The sequence below is a fragment of the Lepus europaeus genome, chromosome 20 (genome assembly GCF_033115175.1).
Source record: "Lepus europaeus isolate LE1 chromosome 20, mLepTim1.pri, whole genome shotgun sequence".
Lineage (NCBI taxonomy): Eukaryota > Metazoa > Chordata > Mammalia > Lagomorpha > Leporidae > Lepus > Lepus europaeus.
Window position 1 is genome coordinate 4586939 of NC_084846.1, and position 19449 is coordinate 4606387.

A 19449-nucleotide genomic window follows, 5' to 3' on the forward strand; every position below is an offset into this window, starting at 1 on the left:
CTATCAGCTACTAAGATACAAAGACCGGTGGCAGCCAGAGGTTAAAGGGGACAATCAAATAGGTAGAGAGCATGGATGATTTTTTTAGGGCAGGAGTGAACCCTAATATAAACTGTAAGACTCTGAGTGATAATCATGTGTCAGCATACACATCAATTCTATCAAATTAGCCACTCCACACCACAGTGGTGACAACAGCCTGCTTGTAGTGGCAGCAGATATACAAGTATAGGGAAGTCTTTGTACCTTCCACACAATCTTGCTGTAAACCTAAACCTGCTCTGAAACATTAAGTGCAATTTTATAAGAGCAAAGGCCAAAGCCAGGAGCCAGGAACTTCTAGTTCTCCCACGTGAGTGCAGGGCCCAAGCACTTGGGTCACCTTCCACTGCTTTTTCTGGTGCATAAGCAGGGGAGCTGGATTGGAAGCATAGCTGCCTGGACCCAAACTAGCACCCACATGGGATGCTGGCATCGCTGGCAGCAGCTCAACCCGCTATGCCATGGTGCCTCCCCACAATGTGAGTTTACATAGCTTTTGTAAAGTACAAAAATTTAATGACAGCCCTTTCAACTTCTTCATAATGGGGCTTCAGTGTAAGTTCCTAAAGGTACAGAAGATCACATTTCTTACTTTCATGTTAGAAATCTTTCTTGCCGGCGCCTTGGCTCAATAGGCTAATCCTCCGCCTGGCAACGCCAGCACACCAGGTTCTAGCCCTGGTCGGAACGCCGGATTCTGTCCCAGTTGCCCCTCTTCCAGGCCAGCTCTCTACTGTGGCCTGGAGTGCAGTGGAGGATGGCCCAAGTGCTTGGGCCCTGTACCCCATGGGAGACCAGAAGCACCTGGCTCCTGCCTTTGGATCAGCACAGTGCACCGGCCGCAGCGTGCCAGCCGCGGTGGCCATTGGAGGGTGAACCAACGGCAAAGGAAAACCTCTCTGTCTCTCTCTCTCTCACTGTCCATTCTGCCTGTCAAAAATAAAAAATAAAAAAATAAATTTTTCTTTACAGTCTTTCTCTATTTTCACAGGGCCTATCACCCACAAGAGTTGCAATGAACATTAAATAAGAACACTTAATTTTTCACATGTCTTACCTTCAGGGAACTTCTCCCTTGCATGATTTATAAAAAATGTTCCAAAAAGGTTGAAAACTGGGACTGGCATGACAGTTCAGGGAATTAAGTCAGACCCATGACACCAGTGTCCTAGATAGGTGTCCATTCCAGTCCTGGCTATTCCACTTCTAATCCAGCTCCCTGCTAATGTACCTGGGAGAGAAGATGGTCAAGTATTTGGGCCCCTGCTACCCATGTGCGAGACCCAGCTGTGAGTTCCTGCATCCTGGGTATGACCATTTGGGGAGCGAACCAGCAGATGACGCCTTTCCAGTAAGTCTTCTTTAAGAAAAAAGTTTTGAAAACTTAATGGAGACTTCCTCACACTCTCTCTATTCATAAGGTTTCCCTGTATACTGGGTTCATAAAGAGTATAGCTTGTGAAATATCTAAAGTTATTCCCACATGCCTTACTAGTTTCCTAGGATCATAACAACATACCAGACTGAACGGCTTAAGCAAGAGAAATTTATTGTCTCAAAATTTTGGATGCTGAAAGCCCATTATCAAGGTGTGGTTAGGGCTGGTTCCCCTGGAGGCCATAACATGGGTATGCATGGAATCATCTTACCTTCTAATTCCATTTTCCATGAACTTTCTGAACTACCCTCATAGAAGGATCTATTACAGGCCTCTGTCCTTGGTTTGCAGATGGTCATCTTCTGGTGACCTCACATGGTCTTTTCCATGTGTCTACCAGGGACACAAATGGTGCTGACTTAGGGATTGACCCTAATCTCCTCACTTAAAGCTGATCACATTTTTAAATATCTTATTCCAAATGCAGTTATATTGTGAGGACCTAGACATTAAGGTTTCAAAAAATTAATGCTGGTGAAGAAGGCAGGGGAAGGTCTTTGAAATTATAAGATTTCCTCTCCAAAGTGAAATCACATACAAGGTATCTTCAAAAGTTCATTGGAAACACATATTACAAAAAAAACTCTGCATGGATTTCCAAAATAATCTGCACCAAAATATACTTATCTTTTAATTTCATTTTTTCCATGAACTTTTGAAGTACCCTGATATGCACATTAATGTCTGATGATTCAAGATTTCCCACTTTCTCTACATTCACAGGACTTCTCTCCAGTGAGATTTCTGACATGTAAGTATTGAGGATTTTGTGAAATCTTTTCACATTCTCTACTGATATATGATCATCTTCACAGTAAACCCTTATGTGCTCATTAAGCCCTGAGATTAGTGATGAAGATGGTTACACATTCCTTAACATTGATAAGATTTCTCCCCCACTGACTTATTTCATATCTTCCAAAGTGAATGGGGACACAACACCTTTAGGCTTTTCCTTATATTGACAGTTTCTCTTCTGCATGCCTTCTTTCATGATTTTGAAAGGAACTTGGAGAACTGAATGCTTTACCGCACTCTTTACATTCATAAGGTTTCTCCCCAGTGTGAGTTCTTTCATGCAACTGAAATGAATTAGAATATCTAAAGGCCTTCCCACACTGTTTACATTCATAGGGTTTTTCCCCTGTGTGAATTCGCATGTGAAGGTTAACACACGTGGGAAACTTGAAGGCCTTCCCACATTCCAAACATGTGTATGGCTTTTTGGCACTGTGAGTCCGCATGTGATTATTAAGACTGGAGGAATGTGTGAATGCCTTCCCACATTCCTTGCACTCAAAGGGCTTCTCTCCAGTGTGAATTCTCAAATGTCCACTCAGATTTGAGGAAATTGCAAAGGCTTTCCCACACTTGACACATTCAAAGGGCTTTTCTCCAGTGTGAGTTCTCACATGTTCACTAAGGCGAGAGGACCTCGCAAAGGCTTTCCCACAATCCTTACACTCATATGGCTTCTCTCCACTGTGGATTCGTACGTGCTTTGTCAAGTCTGAGTTCTGAATGAAGGCTTTCCCACAGTCCTTACATTTGTAGGGTTTTATTCCAGTGTGAATTCGAAAGTGATCATTCAGGCAAGAGGAATTTCTAAAGGATTTTCCACAGACTTCACATTCAAAAGGCTTCTCTGTGGTATGAGTTTGTAGGTGTTCAGTAAGTTGAGATCTAGGGAAAGCTGTGCCACATTCTTTGCATTCACAGGGCTTATCTCCAGTGTGAGCTTTCAAATGCTGGCTCAAGCATGAGGACACAGTGAAAGCTTTGCCACATTCCTTACATTTGTAAGGTTTCTCTCCAGTATGAGATTTTCTATGCTGAGTCAGCTGACAAGACCTAGTGAAGGTTTGCCCACACTCTTCACACTCATAGGGGTTGCCTCCAGTGTGGCTTCCCAGGTGGATGTTAAGGTATGCAGAGTATCTGAAGCCTTTCCCACATTCCTTACACTGGAAGGGCTTTTCGGCATTGGGAGTTTGTAAACACACAGCAAGAGCTGTGGAATGAATGAAATCTTTCCCACAGTGCTTCCATTCATAGAGGTTTTCTCCACTGTGAGTTCTGCTGTGTGCCTGAAGGTGTGACAGGCTCACAAAGGCTTTCCCACAGTGGCTGCACTCGAAGGGTTTGTCCTGAGTACATATTTTCTGGTATGTGAGATTTGGAGTTAGGCTGAGGGTTTCTCCACATGGATTCAAAACCTCTCGAGAAGAGGTTTTCCTGTGTAGAGGAAGGAAGTCTATTCCACGCTGATCACATTCAGAAGTGTTCCCTGTACACTGCATTCTCATGTGTGTCTCAAGTCCAGAGTGTTCATTGCAGAATTTCCCACACTGCTTAGGGTCACAGAGTTCTCCTCCACTGTGGTTTCCTGTCTGTTGATAAACGGATGATTGATGATTAAAGCATAATCCAGACTCATTAATAGACTACATGCATCTGAATGTAGAAACATTAATATGATGATCACCTCCATTCTGCCCTTCTAATCACATGCACACAGCTCCTACCTTGTTGATTTCTTTAAAGTAAAATGGTAAGGGGCTTCTAATGGAATGCTTTGCCAACTACTCTACTCTTAAAAATATTTCTCGGCCGGCGCCGCGGCTCACTAGGCTAATCCTCCACCTTGCGGCGCCGGCACACCGGGTTCTAGTCCCGGTCGGGGCACCGATCCTGTCCCGGTTGCCCCTCTTCCAGGCCAGCTCTCTGCTGTGGCCAGGGAGTGCAGCGGAGGATGGCCCAAGTCCTTGGGCCCTGCACCCCATGGGAGACCAGGATTAGCACCTGGCTCCTGCCATCGGATCAGCACGGTGCGCCGGCCGCAGCGCGCCTCCTACCGCGGCGGCCATTGGAGGGTGAACCAATGGCAAAAGGAAGACCTTTCTGTCTGTCTCTCTCTCACTGTCCACTCTGTCTGTAAAAAAAAAAAAAAAATTTCTCAAGGTTAGCATTGTGGTGCAGCAGGTTAAGCCGCCACATGTGATGCCAGCAGTCCATATCCACTTCCAAGCCAGCTTCCTGCTAGTGTACCTGCGAAGACAGCAGAAGATGGCCCAGGTACTTGGACCCCTGCCACCCACGTTGGAGACCCATATGGAGTTCCAGGCTCCTGGCTTTGGCCTGGCCCAGTCCTGGTTGTTGCAGCCATATGGGGAGTGAACCAGCATATGGAAGGTATCTATCTCTATCTCATGCACTAGCTCGTTCATTCTCTATCCTTCTCTCAGTCTATCAAATAAAAAAAATAAATCTTTTTAAAAATTCTATAGTTTCATTAAATTATTTTAAGATTTACTATCAGGGCTAGCAATGTGGCACAGGGGCTAAGCTGCCAATTGTGATGCCAGCATCCTATATGCGGACTGGTTCGAGTCCCAGTTGCTGCACTTCCAGTCCAGTTCACTGTTAATGTACCTGGAAAAGTAGAAGACAGCCCAACTGCTTTGGCCCCTGCCGCAAATGTGGGAAATCTGGATAAATTTTCAGGCTCTAGCTTTGGCCTAGCCCAGCCCCAGTCATTGTGGCCAACTAGGAATGAACCAGCAGATGGAAAATCTCTACTATCTAGTTATATTATGAAAATGCATACCTGTGGGAACTCTGAAGCAACAACTATCACTATAGGTTTGAGGCATCCCCAAATCCATCATATTCAAAGTACCTCTCCAGAGACACAGCTCTCCTGGGTCAATGCTATTTCTCTCAGTTATCTCTCATTCCACTCATTTTATATAATGGAATTCAAAATCTCCCATAAAAATGGAAAATAAGAAATACTGCTAGGTAATCTTACCACTTGCATCCCACTGGGGGTGTGTCCCTTCAGTGTAGCCTCCTGGTGTGCCAACCCTCCAGCATTAAGCTGCACTTTCCACTCTGAAGTTGAAAATAAATACAAGGGCTTAGAAACCAAAATGGAAGGCAGAAGGAGCTGAAAAATCACAGGATGATTTTTAATTGTTTTCAAATTAAATATGGCCCAGAAAAGACAGATTTGACAATACTGATTATGTTGACAATTTGGCAAAGTTAAGGATATGATGTCAAAATTTGAGGTAGTTTATTATAGCTTGATTCTATGAAATCTAAAACTGAAGATGAATTCAACTATTGGCACAGAAAGAACGTAGAAAGTACAAGGCAAGCAGGACACATCAAAACAATGAACTTAAGCGTAACAGGTTGTACTGTGAGATCAGAGGAAAACCTGAGTAGATGGACAAAGGGAAGCTGAAGATATCCTAATACAAAGTTGTCAGAAGCAGAAAGGAGTCACTTGTGAAAAAATAAGGAAGATTCTTACACATGACTGCTTGGGAATAATTATCATAAAAGACTGCAAGAACCACATTACAAAGAAGCCACCATACCTTACACAAAAAGTACTTCAGGGGTGGGGGCTGGGCTACATGGGGTTAAGCCACAGTTTGCAAACCCCATATCCCATATTGGAGTGCCTGGCTACATCCTGGATACTTCACACTTCACTTTCCTGCCAATATGCCTGGGAGGCAACAGATGACAGTTCAAGTATTTTGGTTCCTGCCACCCATATGGGACACCCAGATGGAGTTTCTTACTCCTGGCTCAGGTTGGTTCATCTGTGGCTGCTACAGGCATTTGGGGAGTGAACTAGTGAACAAAATCTCATCTTCTCCCCCACAACACTGTATTTCCAATATACAAATACTTTAAAGAACTTCTACAAGGACATATGCCTAGCAACTATCTGTCACCTTAACTGATGTCATCCTGATTATTAATCATTGTGGCCAAAGACTAGTATTTCAAAATACCTGATGTAATCCTCCTATTTTTGCCTTTATATCTTCCCCTTGCCTCAATTTCTTTGAATACAATCACAGTTTACCATAACACAGGTAGCTCACTGCAATGGCCTGCCAGTCCCAAAGGAATATCATCAGGGACATTAGAGAATATCTTAGAGAATATCCCTCTGATTGTTCTTTTTTTTAAAGGTTTATTTTATTTGAAAGGCAGAGTGACAGAGAAAAGAGACAGAGACAAAGAGATATTCCATTGGCTGGCTCATTCCCCAAATGACTGTAACAGGCCAGGCTCAATTGTCTTTCCAAGTACATTAGCAGGAAGCTGACTGGAAATGGAGCAGCTAGGACTCAAACTGGTGCTCCAATAATCCACTGCCCCACAACATTGGCTTATTTTTTTCCTTTTTCTTAATTTAGGGTATCATTAACTTCTTTTTCCTTTTTTTAAACTTTAATTTTTTTCTAAAGATTTTTATTTATTTATTTGAGAGGTAGAGCTACAGACAGAGAGGGAGAGACAGAGAAAGGTCTTCTACCTGTTAGTTCACTCCCCAAATGGCCACAACAGCCACAGCAGAGCTAATCTGAAACCAGGAGCCAGGAGCTTCTTCTAGGTATCCCACACAGGTGCAGGGACCCAAGCACTTGGGCCATCTTCTACTGCTTTCCCAGGCCATAGCAGAGAGCTGTATTAGAAGAGGAGCAGCTGGGACACAAACCAGTGCTCATATGGAAAGCCGGAGCCGCAGGCAGGGCCTTAGCCCACTAAGGCACAGCACCAGCACCAGGAACATTAACTTCTAAGAAAACTTATCTCAATCATCTGAGATAGAAATATGTCTGATAAAATACAGGTGTTGTGGCACAGTAGGTTAAGTTGCCATCTGGGATGCCCATATCCCATACTGAAGTGCCAGTTTGAGCTCGGGCTACTCTGCTTCCAATAGAGCTTCCTTCTGAAGCTTCCCCAGGAGCAGCAGGTGCTGGCTCAAGTACTTCCGCCTCTGCCACTGAAGACCCAGAGAGTTACAAGTTCCTGACTCTGGCCTGGCCTCGTCCTGGCTGTTCCTGCAATAAACAATAGAAGATCTTTCTCTCTGCCACTCTGCGCTTCAAGTAAGTGAAAAATAAACATTGTACGTTTCCTCATTATACTTACAAACATACTGAACTTATTAATCAGGATCAGTCTTCAGAAGCACTGACCTTGGAGACCTCTTTGACCTCTTTGCACTGTCTTTGACTCTTCTTGTTCCAACCAAGAAATCAGCCTGGGTTTCATGAGCTGACATCCTGTGTGCAGGGAAAGGTACACTTATGGAAGAGGCTCATACAAGATACGGCACACCTTCCGATGGCTCAAGAACTACAGTTCCAATGAAAGCGATGAAATGATTTCAAAAGGGCTAAAAGTGAAATTCTCATCTCTGTCTGTGTTCCTAAATGGCTGGTTATCTCTGAGCCCCGAAGACCCGAATTTAGGTTTACATTCACATTTTTCAAAGCACTAAAGCTTTTAATCGAGTAGAAAATAAAGTGAAATGAAGAGATCTACATTCTCACAGGAGAAGTAACTGCATCTCTGACTCCTAAACATTACAGTGCATCGTATCATCTGGAGAGCTCGTCAAATGCAGATGACGGGGCCCCAGTCACAGACATTCTGACCGAGTCTGTCAAAGATGGAGACAGTGAGAGTGATGCTCTTGACTTCAGAACACATTCTGGGAAACGTCATGAAGATTAAACGCTATTAGGGAAGGGCTACGTCTGTTATCTTCCACTGTTTCTGGAGGTAACACCACCAATTCTGCAACACAGTAAGAGGGAACTTCAAAACCTTTGTGGAGGGGCTGACACCTGTGGTGCAGTGGGTTAAGCTATGACTTGTGACACCAGCATCCCATATCAGGGCGCTGTTTCAAATCCAGGCTGATCTACTTCTGATCCAGGTACCTGCCAATGCACCTGGGAAAGCAGTGGAAGATGGTCCAAGTGAATGGGCCTCTGTCACCCTGATAGGAGACCCAGATGGAGTTCCAGGCTCCTGGCTTTGGCCTGGCCTAGCTTTTGCCATTCCAGCCATTTGCAGAGTGAACCAGTAGATGGAAGATTTCTTTCTCTTTTTTTCTCTCCCTCTCTCACTCTGCCTTTTAAATAAATAACATAAATCTTTTAAAAAAAATCTTCACAGCAAAAGTGGAATTAAAAGATAAGCTTAATTTGGGGCCGGCGCCGTGGCTCACTTGGTCAATCCTCTGCCTGTGGTGTAGGCATCCTATATGGGCACCAGGTTCTAATCCCGGTTGCTCCTCCTCCAGTCCAGCTCTCTGCTGTGGCCAGGGAAGGCAGTGGAGGATGGCCCAAGTGCTTAGGCCCTGCACCCACATGGGAAACCAGAAGCACCTAGCTCCTGGTTTCAGATCGGCGCAGCAGCAGCTGTAGCAGTCATTTGGGGGGTGAACCAACGGAAGGAAGACTTTTCTCTCTGTCTCTCTCTCACTGTCTAACTCTGTCAAATAAATTTTTAAAAAAGTTTATTTTGGTAAACAAAAATTTTGAAATCTGTGAATAATCTTTTCATAACATGCATTTTCTAGGAACTTCCTGCAGATACCTTATTTATAATATGATTTGTTCCTAACAGGCTACATGGAATGATGTTGATCTTACCTACAGTGGCCAGATTCTCATAATTTTCCAGCATCACATCTTTGTATAGATTTCTCTGAACTGGGTCCAGTAAATTCCACTCTTCCTGGGTGAAGTCCACAGCCACATCGTCAAAGGTCACTGACTCCTAAACCATCACACACATGCTGGTTTGAGCCAAGTACTATCTCCACCAATGTTCACTGGAGAATGAGGAAGGGAGACTGTTGCCTCTACAGGGTTCTGGGGCCTCCCATTGTCTATCCCAGGGTTCAAAAGTCCTGTGTATCCCTTTTTCTATTCACACCCACTCACTGGGGATCTCTCATCTTACTTCCCTCCATCACAGGACACTTGTGAGCACACCACAAATGCTTGATAAATGCTGATGAGGGCCGGCGCCGTGGCTCACTAGGTTAATCCTCCGCCTTGCAGCGCCAGCACACCAGGTTCTAGTCCTGGTCGGGGCACCAGATTCTGTCCCAGTTGCCCCTCTTCCAGGCCAGCTCTCTGCTATGGCCCGGGAGTGCAGTGGAGGATGGCCCAAATGCTTGGGCCCTGCACCCCACGGGAGACCAGGAGAAGCACCTGGCTCCTGCCTTCGGATCAGAGCAGTGCGCCATTCGCAGCGCACCGGCCGTGGCAGCCATTGGAGGGTGAACCAATTGCAAAGGAAGACCTTTCTCTCTGTCTCTCTCACTGTCCACTCTGCCTGTCAAAAAATAAATAAATAAATAAAAAAGATAAATGCTAATGAGTAAGTTCACGAAACAAAAGACAGTTTATTTGCCCTACCATCTGCCAGGACACCCAGCAAAATAAGAAACATACAGTCGGGGGCTGGCACTGTGGCATAGCGAGTAAAGCCGCCACCTGCAGTGCCGGCAATCCATATGGGCACCGGTTCAGGTTCCGGCTGCTCCACTTCTGATCCAGCACTCTGTGGCCTGGAAAAACAGTAGAAGATGGACCAAGTCCTTGGGTCCCTGCACCCACATGGGAGACCTGGAAGAAGCTCCTGGCTCCTGACTTCAGATCAGCACAGCTGCGGCCGTTGCAGAAATCTTTGGAGTGAACTAGTGGATGGAAGACCTCTCTCTCTCTCTGCTTCTGCCTCTCCATAACTCTACCTTTCAAATTAAAATAAATCTTTAAAAAAAAACATAGAAAAAAACAGTCAGCACCATAAGGAAAGAGTAATTAGTAAACATGAAAACCTGGGATGATTTCAAGGTAATGCCCCAACAATATGAGGGGTCTCATTCTCTAGGGAAATTCAACTGGGGACTCAGTCCCTGAATGAGGCTTTTTTGCTGTCAGAAGCTCGGGAGGAGCAGGTACTTGGCCTAGCAGTTGAGATATCTGTGTTTCACATCAGTGTCAGAGGTCTGCGTCCCAGCTCTAGTCTCTGGCTCCAGCTTCCTGCTAATATAGACCCTGGCAGGCATCAGTGATGACTCAGGTAATTGGGTTCCTACCACTCATATGAGGACCTGGATTGCAATCCCAGCTCTAGGCTTCAGCTACAGCTATCTCAGGTATTTGGAGAGTGAGCCAGTCTATGGGAGCTCTGTCGGTCTGTGTCTGCCTCTCACATATATAGACAATACTAATTATTTTAAAAGGAATGAGCAGCTCTGGAAACAAATCTGCCCAGATGGAAATGTGTCTTCCTGCTGGATGCAAGTAGGTCATTTTGTAGAATGACAGTTTCTGCATACCTGGTAACAATCTGTGAAGCAGTCAGCCAACATCCGTTCTGCTGCTCTCTCTCGTTCAAAAAGGCTCACTGGGTCCCTGTAAAGAAGACCTCATGGAAAAGAAAGCAGGCATGAGAATCCAGAGCTGCCCATAAATTCTACATTCACATGCCTAGTAATCATTCCATCCATGTTTGAAATTCCCACAGAAACCTGCACACTCATGAAAACTCTCTCACACACATACACTGCCATATACTGCCAGAGCCATTCTATCTCACCTACAGCCGGGAAAGGGGGTTTTGAGTCATGCTACCCATCAAGAAAAAGATCAGTTTCATTATACAGGTAAGGAAATATAACTATTTGCCAATGAGGATAAAACTCATGAAGATTAGGCAGCACCTCTTCCCAAAGCACAGACACCAGGGGGGGTGAATGAGACCATGGCCTTCCCTGGCCTGCTAAGTGAAAGGTCAGCGTGGCTGCTCAGGGTCAGCCCACTGGGCCCTTTATTGTACACAGGCAACCTAAAGCAGTCTCTGAGAAGGGGCATCAGCAGGACTTACCATGAGTCAACTCAACAGCCGCCATCCTGTGAGGGTGATGGTGCAATGTGCCCGAACAGTCTCTTCCTTGATTATAAGATCCTCCGGACAGCTTAGGAATCCACAAAGGAAGTGGCAACCTCCATTCCTCTTTGTTCAGGGTTAATGGAGACCTGTTTGTATCAATCAACAAGTATTACTTATCAATAATCTATGTAAAAGACACTGCAAACTATACTCTCTGTAACAGTATTAGCAATGCCAACTGCTATTTACTGACAACCAGTGTATGTCAGGTTTAAGAGATAGTACATAAGCTCATTTAATTATAACAACCCTTCACAGTAGATTCCATTATTTCTATTTAACACCGAAAAAACAACTAGATTAAGAGAACACTCATAATTGGTCCAACATTATTCAGTTAGGGAGTGGGAATGAGGTCTTGAATGCAGTGAAGTTTGTCTCTAACGCCTCACAGCTTGTTGTCACAGGTTGAAGAACCCTTCTCCAAAAGGTTTGGGCCTAGAAATGTTTCCGATTTTGGAGTTTTCTTGATTTTGGAATATTGGCACAGACTTTACCATTTCAGCACCCCTAATCTAAAACTCCAAAATTTGGAATGCTCAGAGATCTAAAACTTTTTTAAGCTTGATGTCAGTGCTCAAAAAATTTCAGATTTTCAGATTAAGAATACTTAACCTGTACCTCTCAACATGATCAAAGTTCAATCTAGGGGCTGGCACTGTGGCACAGAGGGTTAAGCCACTGCCTGCAGTCCTAGCCTCCCATATGAATGCCAGTTCAAGACACAGCTGCTGCACTTCCAAAGCAGCTTCCTGCTATTATGCCCAGGAAAGCAGTAAAAGATGGCCCAAGTTTTCGAGTCCCTGCCACCCACTTGGGAGACACAGAAGTTCCTGGCCTCTGGCTTCAGCCTGGCCCAGCCCTGGCCATTACAGCCATTTGGGGAGTGAACTACAAGATGGAAAATCCAGACCAAAACAGGGACACAGAATTGGCACAGCAAGCAGGTGTGTGGTCATAGCCACAAGGACCAATAGAACCCCTCTGGAGTGCTCTGGGTTTACCACTTGGCCCTCCCTTGAGGTCGACACCACTGGGGAAGGATCGATGGCTGCCAAGTCCTTCCACACTGCTGGGCACTGCAGCCTGGTGTAACTTTCCAGTGTTACCAAACGCCCCTCCCTAACTCGGGAAACCCAAGCGCTCTCAGGGCCCGCCAACTGCCAGCCTGAACAGGGCAAGAAGGGCGACAGCCAAGCTGCTACCACTTCCCACGCTAGTCACAGGGACACAGATCACACTGTGAAGCCCTCACTAAGGGTCAAAGGCATAGATGAGGACGAGCCTGCATTCTGATGGTCCACGGAGCTGGGGAGAGTATCTAGGAAGGTCACCAGAGTTCCCAGCCTTCACCAGGAAGATGACAGTCATCTTACTGACAGCAACATGGCCGGAATCTACTGTCGCTGCCTCCCCTTGCGTGTGCTGCCCTACGACACTACCCCATGAGAACCACAAATGGACGCCGCTCAGAACCACCAGGAGCTTGTGAGGTGAACGTCCAAAGGTAAAGGAAAAAATACTTTAGGCACCTAGAGATCCAAGCCATTCTGAAGACTTGACTTAGAACAAAAGGGGAATAAAGGGGCTGATTACCTATTTAACAAACATTTAGAGGGGCTGGGTGCCAGTTCAGGTCCTGGCTGCTCCACTTCCAATCTAGTTCCCTACTGATGGCCTAGGAAAGCAGTGAAGGATGACCCAAGTCTTTGGGTCCCTGCACCCACGTGGGAGACCTGGAAGAAGTTCCTAGCTCCTGGCTTTGGATCAGCACAACTCCGGCTGTTGCGGCCATTTGGGGAGTGAACCAATGGATGGAAGTTCGACGTCTCTCACACTCTCTCTCTGTCTCTGCCTCTCTGTAACTCTGCCTTTCAAATAAATTAATTAATTTTTTTAAAAATGGCCACATATCGGACTCTCCTAGAGAGGGTTCCACAGACCCAGGGCCTGTGACCCTCCAAATCTAGCCCCCACTATGCTTTAGGACATCTAACAACATCCCATAAGCACCACGGGACTACGGGGGCCTCAGCAAACGTGGGCAGCCTGGTGTATTTCACCTTCAAGAGGTGGTGGCTCACCCCATCCTCAGTCCCTTGCCAGACACCAGGGTGCCAGCAGATGTCTACCCCAAACCCCATGGAACTAACAGCAGGAACAGGAATAGGCATTCACACCATAAATAAGGGGTAGTATTTACCATCATACATGATAGAGCTTAGAGGAGAGCTGCGGCTCTCCTTCCCTCAGCCAGAAAGAATGGCCACCATGGCCACACGTGGCCAACCTTCAGGCACTCACATTAGCCCTGGATGCCCTGCTCAATACACTGCCCCATCTCCATGACCATTCTAGACTAATGGCCCATTACCTAAAAATTTTCTCTGTCAAAGTGAAAATAAAAACCTGGGGAATCTCTTGCCTGAACAAATGCCCAAAATATAAGACAGAATCACACAGCTCCACAAACAAAGCCTTCCCACAACACTCCATATTCCCATCAGTTAGACATTATTAATATAAGTTGAGTATCCTGTATCCAGAATGCTTGGGACCATAAACGTTCCCATTTTCTCAATTTGGGGGTGGGTGTGGGGAAACCTTGGATTATTAGTATAGACTTTACTGGTTGAACACCCCTAACCTAAAATCTCAAATGCTTCCAAATCTGAATGTTTTTGAGTGTCATGTCAGTGCTCGAAAAGTTTGATTTCCAAAGAAAAACAAATAAAAAAAAGTTTCTGATTTCAGAGGGAGGCAGCTGGCATAGGAGAATGCCACTTATGACGCCAACATCTCAATGTGGTGTGCCTGGCAGGCTCTGCTCCTGACTCCAGCTTCTTGATAATCATACCCTGGGAGGCAGCAGGTGATGGCTCAAGTCCTGGGGTCCCTGCCACTCATGTAGGAGACAGGAATTCAGTTTTCAGCTCCTCACTTCAGCCTGGCCCAGCTATGGCTGTCACAGGCATTTAGGAAGTGAACCAACGGTGGAAGTGTTGTCTGTCTGTCTCTGTCTCTCTCTCTCCCTTTCAAATAAAAACAAAAACAAGAAAAAGGTTCAGACCATTTTAGATTCTGGATTTCTGAATCATGAATCCTCAACCTGTAGTAGCCAACACACTTATTTCACTTCTTAAAATGCACAATGCCAGACCCTAGGAAAGGAACGTGATTCCCCTAACAGGTCCCACATAACTGGTTTCACTGAAAGACAATGATGTCCTCGAACAACTACTTTTCAGTTTCTAATCCAACAAATAAATCTCTATCATGACACAGGCCTCGAGCTGTTTTTTGGTTTTGTTCCTAACTTTTCAATCTTGCCCTGCTTCCACAAGGCCCAATCCAGGGAGCACACTGCCCTGGAACTCACTAACGGTAATTCTGTCCCACAGGCCAAGTTGCTCCTCTTCTCAAATAGGACCGATATGAACCTAAACATCCACCAACAAAACAGAACACTCAACATACACACACAAGAACCCTGTCAGGTACAGGAACACATCACTCTATTAACTACCAATCTTCCTACTACTCCTAGTGCTCTTAGTGCGTTGCCCAACTGCTTGGGCCCCTGTACCCGCTGGGAGACCCGGAAGAAGCTCCTGGCACCTGGCTTCAGATTGGCCCAGCTCCAGCCTTTGCGGCCATTTGGGGAGTGAAATCAGCGGATGGAAGACTTCTCCCCCTGTCTCTCCCTCTCTCTGTCTGTAACTCTGCCTCTCAAATAAGTAAATCTTTTAAAAAACAAAACCAAACAGACACAAACACTTTCTCTATTTCATACTCACTTTCCTAAGCATTTAAGAACCAAAAATGCTTTTCCTACTCAATTTCCTTTTCTTTTCTTTTCTTTTTTTTTTTTTTTTTTTTGACAGGCAGAGTGGATAGTGAGAGAGACAGAGAGAAAGGTCTTCCTTTTTGCCGTTGGTTCACCCTCCAATGGCCGCTGCGGCTGGCGCATCTCGCTGATCCGAAGCCAGGAGCCAGGTGCTTCTCCTGGTCTCCCATGCGAGTGCAGGGCCCAAGGACCTGGGCCATCCTCCACTGCCTTCCCGGGCCAAAGCAGAGAGCTGGCCTGGAAGAGGGGCAACCGGGACAGAATCCGGCACCCCAACAGGGACTACAACCTGCTGTGCCGGCGCTGCAAGGCGGAGGATTAGCCTGTTAAGCCATGGCGCTGGCCTCAATTTCCTTTTCAGCATGGCTAAAAAATACAACTTATATTTTGTAAGAATACACCTGCTCCTACTCTCAAAGAGAAAACACCACTGTAGTTTACTTCCAGACTCTCACCTATGTGTGATAATGCATTTATTTGCTTCATTACATGCCAGCCTGCTCCCTAAGTTTATAAGTACCCTAAGAAAAGCCCTAAAAACTCTCTGATTTATCTCTCTCTCTCTCTCTCTCTCTCTCGCCCTCTCCCCGCTGCTCATCGGGCTTCCCCCACCCAACAATAAACTTTTCCCTTAAAAAAAAAAAAAATAGCCCTAGATTGAATTTTTTTTCTCTGTGCCTTAACCAACCATTCAGGTCTGCACCAGTTTACAGGAACTATAAGAAATGGAGAGGCCGGCGCCGTGGCTTAACAGGCTAATCCTCTGCCTTGCGGCGCCGGCACAACGGGTTCTAGTCCCGGTTGGGGCGCCGGGTTCTATCCCAGTTGCCCCTCTTCCAGGCCAGCTCTCTGCTATGGCCCGGGAAGGCAGTGGAGGATGGCCCAGGTCCTTGGGCCCTGCACCCCATGGGAGACCAGGAGAAGCACCTGGCTCCTGGCTCCTGGCTTCGGATCAGCGAGATGCGCCAGCCGCAGCGGCCATTGGAGGGTGAACCAACGGCAAAAAGGAAGACCTTTCTCTCTGTCTCTCTCGCTCTCTCACTATCCACTCTGCCTGTCAAAAAGGAAAAAATTAGAAGAAAAAAAAAAGAAATGGAGAAAACATTTAAACACATCAGAAGAATGCAATTAGAAGTATTAAAACATGTGAACTTCTGAACAAACATGAGATTCTCCAGAAAGACAATAGGAAAAAGAAACAACAGACTGAAAGACACAGGACAATGTATAAAATACGTTAGATCTAAAAACAACCAAAATCACATCTTAGAAAGCAATGTGGAGGATTCTGCCTTTTAACACATAGCAGCTATTAATAACATTTAACTTTTTTCTTGGTTCAAATAACAGAACTGTGGTTTTAACAGGACAATGTCTTGATCTATACCAGATGCACTGCTAAGCTTTTAAAGCTCAAGTGTCAGGCATCAAATTTCCTATTTTCTTTCAAACAGTTCACAAAAAAAAAAAAAATGCATTTCATTTTTCTGGGCCAGAGCCAAGGATACATGCAAATACAATAGTACCAGTGCAACAAAACCTCATTGCTTCTACACAGGGCCCCTGTCCTGCAGCTCTGCGGGGAGACGCGGGCCTGGAGAGTGCAGGAAAATTCTTGTTTTTATGTAGGACGGCTTGCGGTCTCCACACGTTTGCTTTCTGCTCGCAGAAACGTGCAGGCGCCACAGACGCCGTAAGAAAAGAGGTGGCTTGGTCTTGCTACCAGAACAGGAGGAGGCCGCGCAGAGACAAGCAATGATTCCCAGGGAACTGGTGTTTGCGCAAGCGCAAGGCAGCCGCCCCACACACACACACACACCGCCCCGCACCTACTTTCCCGCCGGCACCGCCCGCTCCGACGACCGCAGCCAGCGCGACGGAAATGAGGCAAATCCCTTCCCTTCGGGGGTTAAAAATTAAAAAGTCACACAGAATGCAGGTTTCCGAAGGAGCAGGGGCGGTGTTCCTCAGGGCACATCCCGACCCGGCTCCTGAGGGCACCGCACGCGCGAGCGCCGCCGGCCCGCGCCGCCCCGGGGCCCCGCCGCACTGCTGCCTCCCCACTCCTCCGTCACCGGCTCCTCCCTCACCCAGGCCCGCCACGGCCAGGTTCAGACGGAAGACGACTAGGCAACAGCTGAACTTGGCCGCGCACCGCCGGCTCCGGAAAAGGCGGCGGCGGCCCGTGACGTCACTTCCGCTCGCGGCCTCCCGCCCGGAAGAGCGCAGCTGCGGGACTCCCGCGGCACCGCGGGAGGTTCTGGTTTATTCCGACGTGAACGGGGCTGGGGGACGGGGTGGAGGACGCCCACCTTCCCGGAGCCGCTGCGGTGTCCGGGTGCTGGGGAAACCTGCCTGTCTGTCCACCCAGCCTCTACGCCTCTTCTTTCCTTTTATCTATCTGGACGCCATGGCAAACTCTTAGTACTTGATGACTTTGTATTCTCAATGTACTACTGTTTGTAAAAATTCAAAGTTTTTTCTTCGAATATATATATATAGTTTTTTTTTAATTTTTTTTATTTGACATATAGAGTTAGTGAGAGAGACAGAAAGGTCTTCCTTCCTTTGGTTCACCCCGCAAATGGCCGCTACGGCTGGAGCTACTCCCATCCGAAGCCAGGAGCCACATATATAGTTTTTGGGGTTTTTTTTTTTTAATATTTATTTGAAAGTCAGAGTTACACAGAAAGGAGAGGCAGAGAGAGAGGTCTTCCATCCAGTGGTTCACCCCCCAATTGGCTGCAACAGCCGGAGCTGTGCTGATCCAAAGCCAGGAGCCTGGGGCTTCCTCTGGGTCTCCCATGTGGGTGCAGGGGCCCAAGGACTTGGGCCATCTTCTGCTTTCCCAGGCCACTGTAGAGAGCTGGATCGGAAGTGGAGCAGCCAGGTCTCGAACCAGCGCCCATTTGGGATGCTGGCGCTTCAGGCCAGGGCGTTAACCTGCTGCACCACAGCTCCAGCCTCTATAGGTTTTTTGTTTCTCAAATCTTACCATACCTTCCAGGGACTCCCAGACCAAGTTGTAAATAATATTCTTCACTTCAGCTCTCTTCACCTACAGAAGAATGATTCTAAAGATTTCCAGTAATGATTTCTGCTGTGGTTTTTAGGGGGGGATTTTTGTGGAGTTAATTAAGTTATTAACACTATCAAAATACTATATCAAGATCTGTTCATGTACAGTATCATATGGGTTTTATGAATCTGTTGTTAACTCTTTTAGTATTTGTCTTTTGCTGCATGAAATATTTAATTTTTATGTAGCCAAATGAATTTTGTCAAAATAATTTGAGTGTCTTGGCTAAAGTCTTCATAAACTTACATACAGATTGCTTAATTTTTCTCTGCTGTATATCATTACTTTTTAAAACATTTAAATCTTTCACACTGCTGGAATGCATTTTGGCATGTGGCATGGGATAGTGGATTCAATTTTTTTTTTTTAATTTACTTGAGAGGCAGGCAGACAGACACAGAGAGTTCCAATCCACTACTTTACTCCCCAAAAGCCGGAAATAGCCAGGGCTGGGCCTGCCCAAAGGTGGAAACCAGGAACTCATTCCAGGTTTCCCATTTTGGTGGCAGGGAACCCAACCAGTTGAACCATTTCCACTGCCTCCCAGGGTGTGCATTAGCACAAAGCTGGAATCAAGAGCAGAGGCAGTACTTGAACTCAGATACTGTGATATGCGATGTGGGCATTCCAAGTGGACTCTTATCCACTGGGTCAACTGCCCACCCCCAGTTTTTTTTTCCTCCAGAAAAATGGCCAGTTATTACAGTAAGTACCATTTCTTTATAAACAGTATGTAACTTGCCAGAATTTCATGTTTATTAAATGATTTCCTATTTATAAACCTGTTTCCTCTCTATATAATATTTATGCCAGTACCAATAACATAATCTTTCCACTCCAGTGGTTTCATATCAGCTTTTAATATGTAGTATTAAAAATATGATGGTAGCTGTTTGTTGTATATTACTACATATAATAGATGTTAGGCTGGCACCACAGCTCAATAGACTAATCCTCTGCCTGCATCACCGGCACACCGGGTTCTAGTCCCAGTCGGAGCGCTGGATTCTGTCCCGGTTGCTCCTCTTCCTGTCCAGCTCTCTGCTGTGGCCCGGGAGTGCAGAGGAGGATGGCCCAAGTCCTTGGGCCCTGCACCCCATGGGAGACCAGGAGAAGCACCTGGCTCCTGGCTTCAGATCAGCGCAGCACCAGCATGAACTAACGGAAGGAAGGCCTTTCTCTCTGTCTTCTCTCTCATTGTCTAACTCTATCTATCAAATAAAAATAAATAAATAAATAAATAAAAAT

The 19449-nt window shown here is 46.1% G+C and overlaps 1 protein-coding gene across 10 annotated transcripts; it reads right to left on the reverse strand.

Moving 5' to 3' along the window:
• Positions 1–1574: 1574 nt before the first annotated feature.
• ZNF266 (zinc finger protein 266) lies at positions 1575–17301 on the reverse strand. 10 transcript variants are annotated; one of them, XM_062178765.1, is made up of 9 exons: positions 17213–17296; positions 16956–17022; positions 14133–14307; positions 11210–11361; positions 10662–10750; positions 8962–9088; positions 7495–7581; positions 5292–5374; positions 1575–3870 (listed from the first exon to the last, which is right to left on the reverse strand). In XM_062178765.1, the coding sequence occupies exons 4-9, from the start codon at positions 11232–11234 to the stop codon at positions 2437–2439; spliced, it is 1845 nt and encodes a 614-aa protein (XP_062034749.1). In that variant the 5' UTR covers positions 11235–11361; positions 14133–14307; positions 16956–17022; positions 17213–17296; the 3' UTR covers positions 1575–2436. The 10 variants fall into 10 exon arrangements, with proteins under 10 accessions (XP_062034749.1, XP_062034746.1, XP_062034750.1 ...); XM_062178762.1 differs by lacking the exon at positions 14133–14307; XM_062178766.1 differs by lacking the exon at positions 16956–17022 and having other exon boundaries at positions 17213–17276.
• Between the last annotated feature and the right edge of the window lie 2148 nt (positions 17302–19449).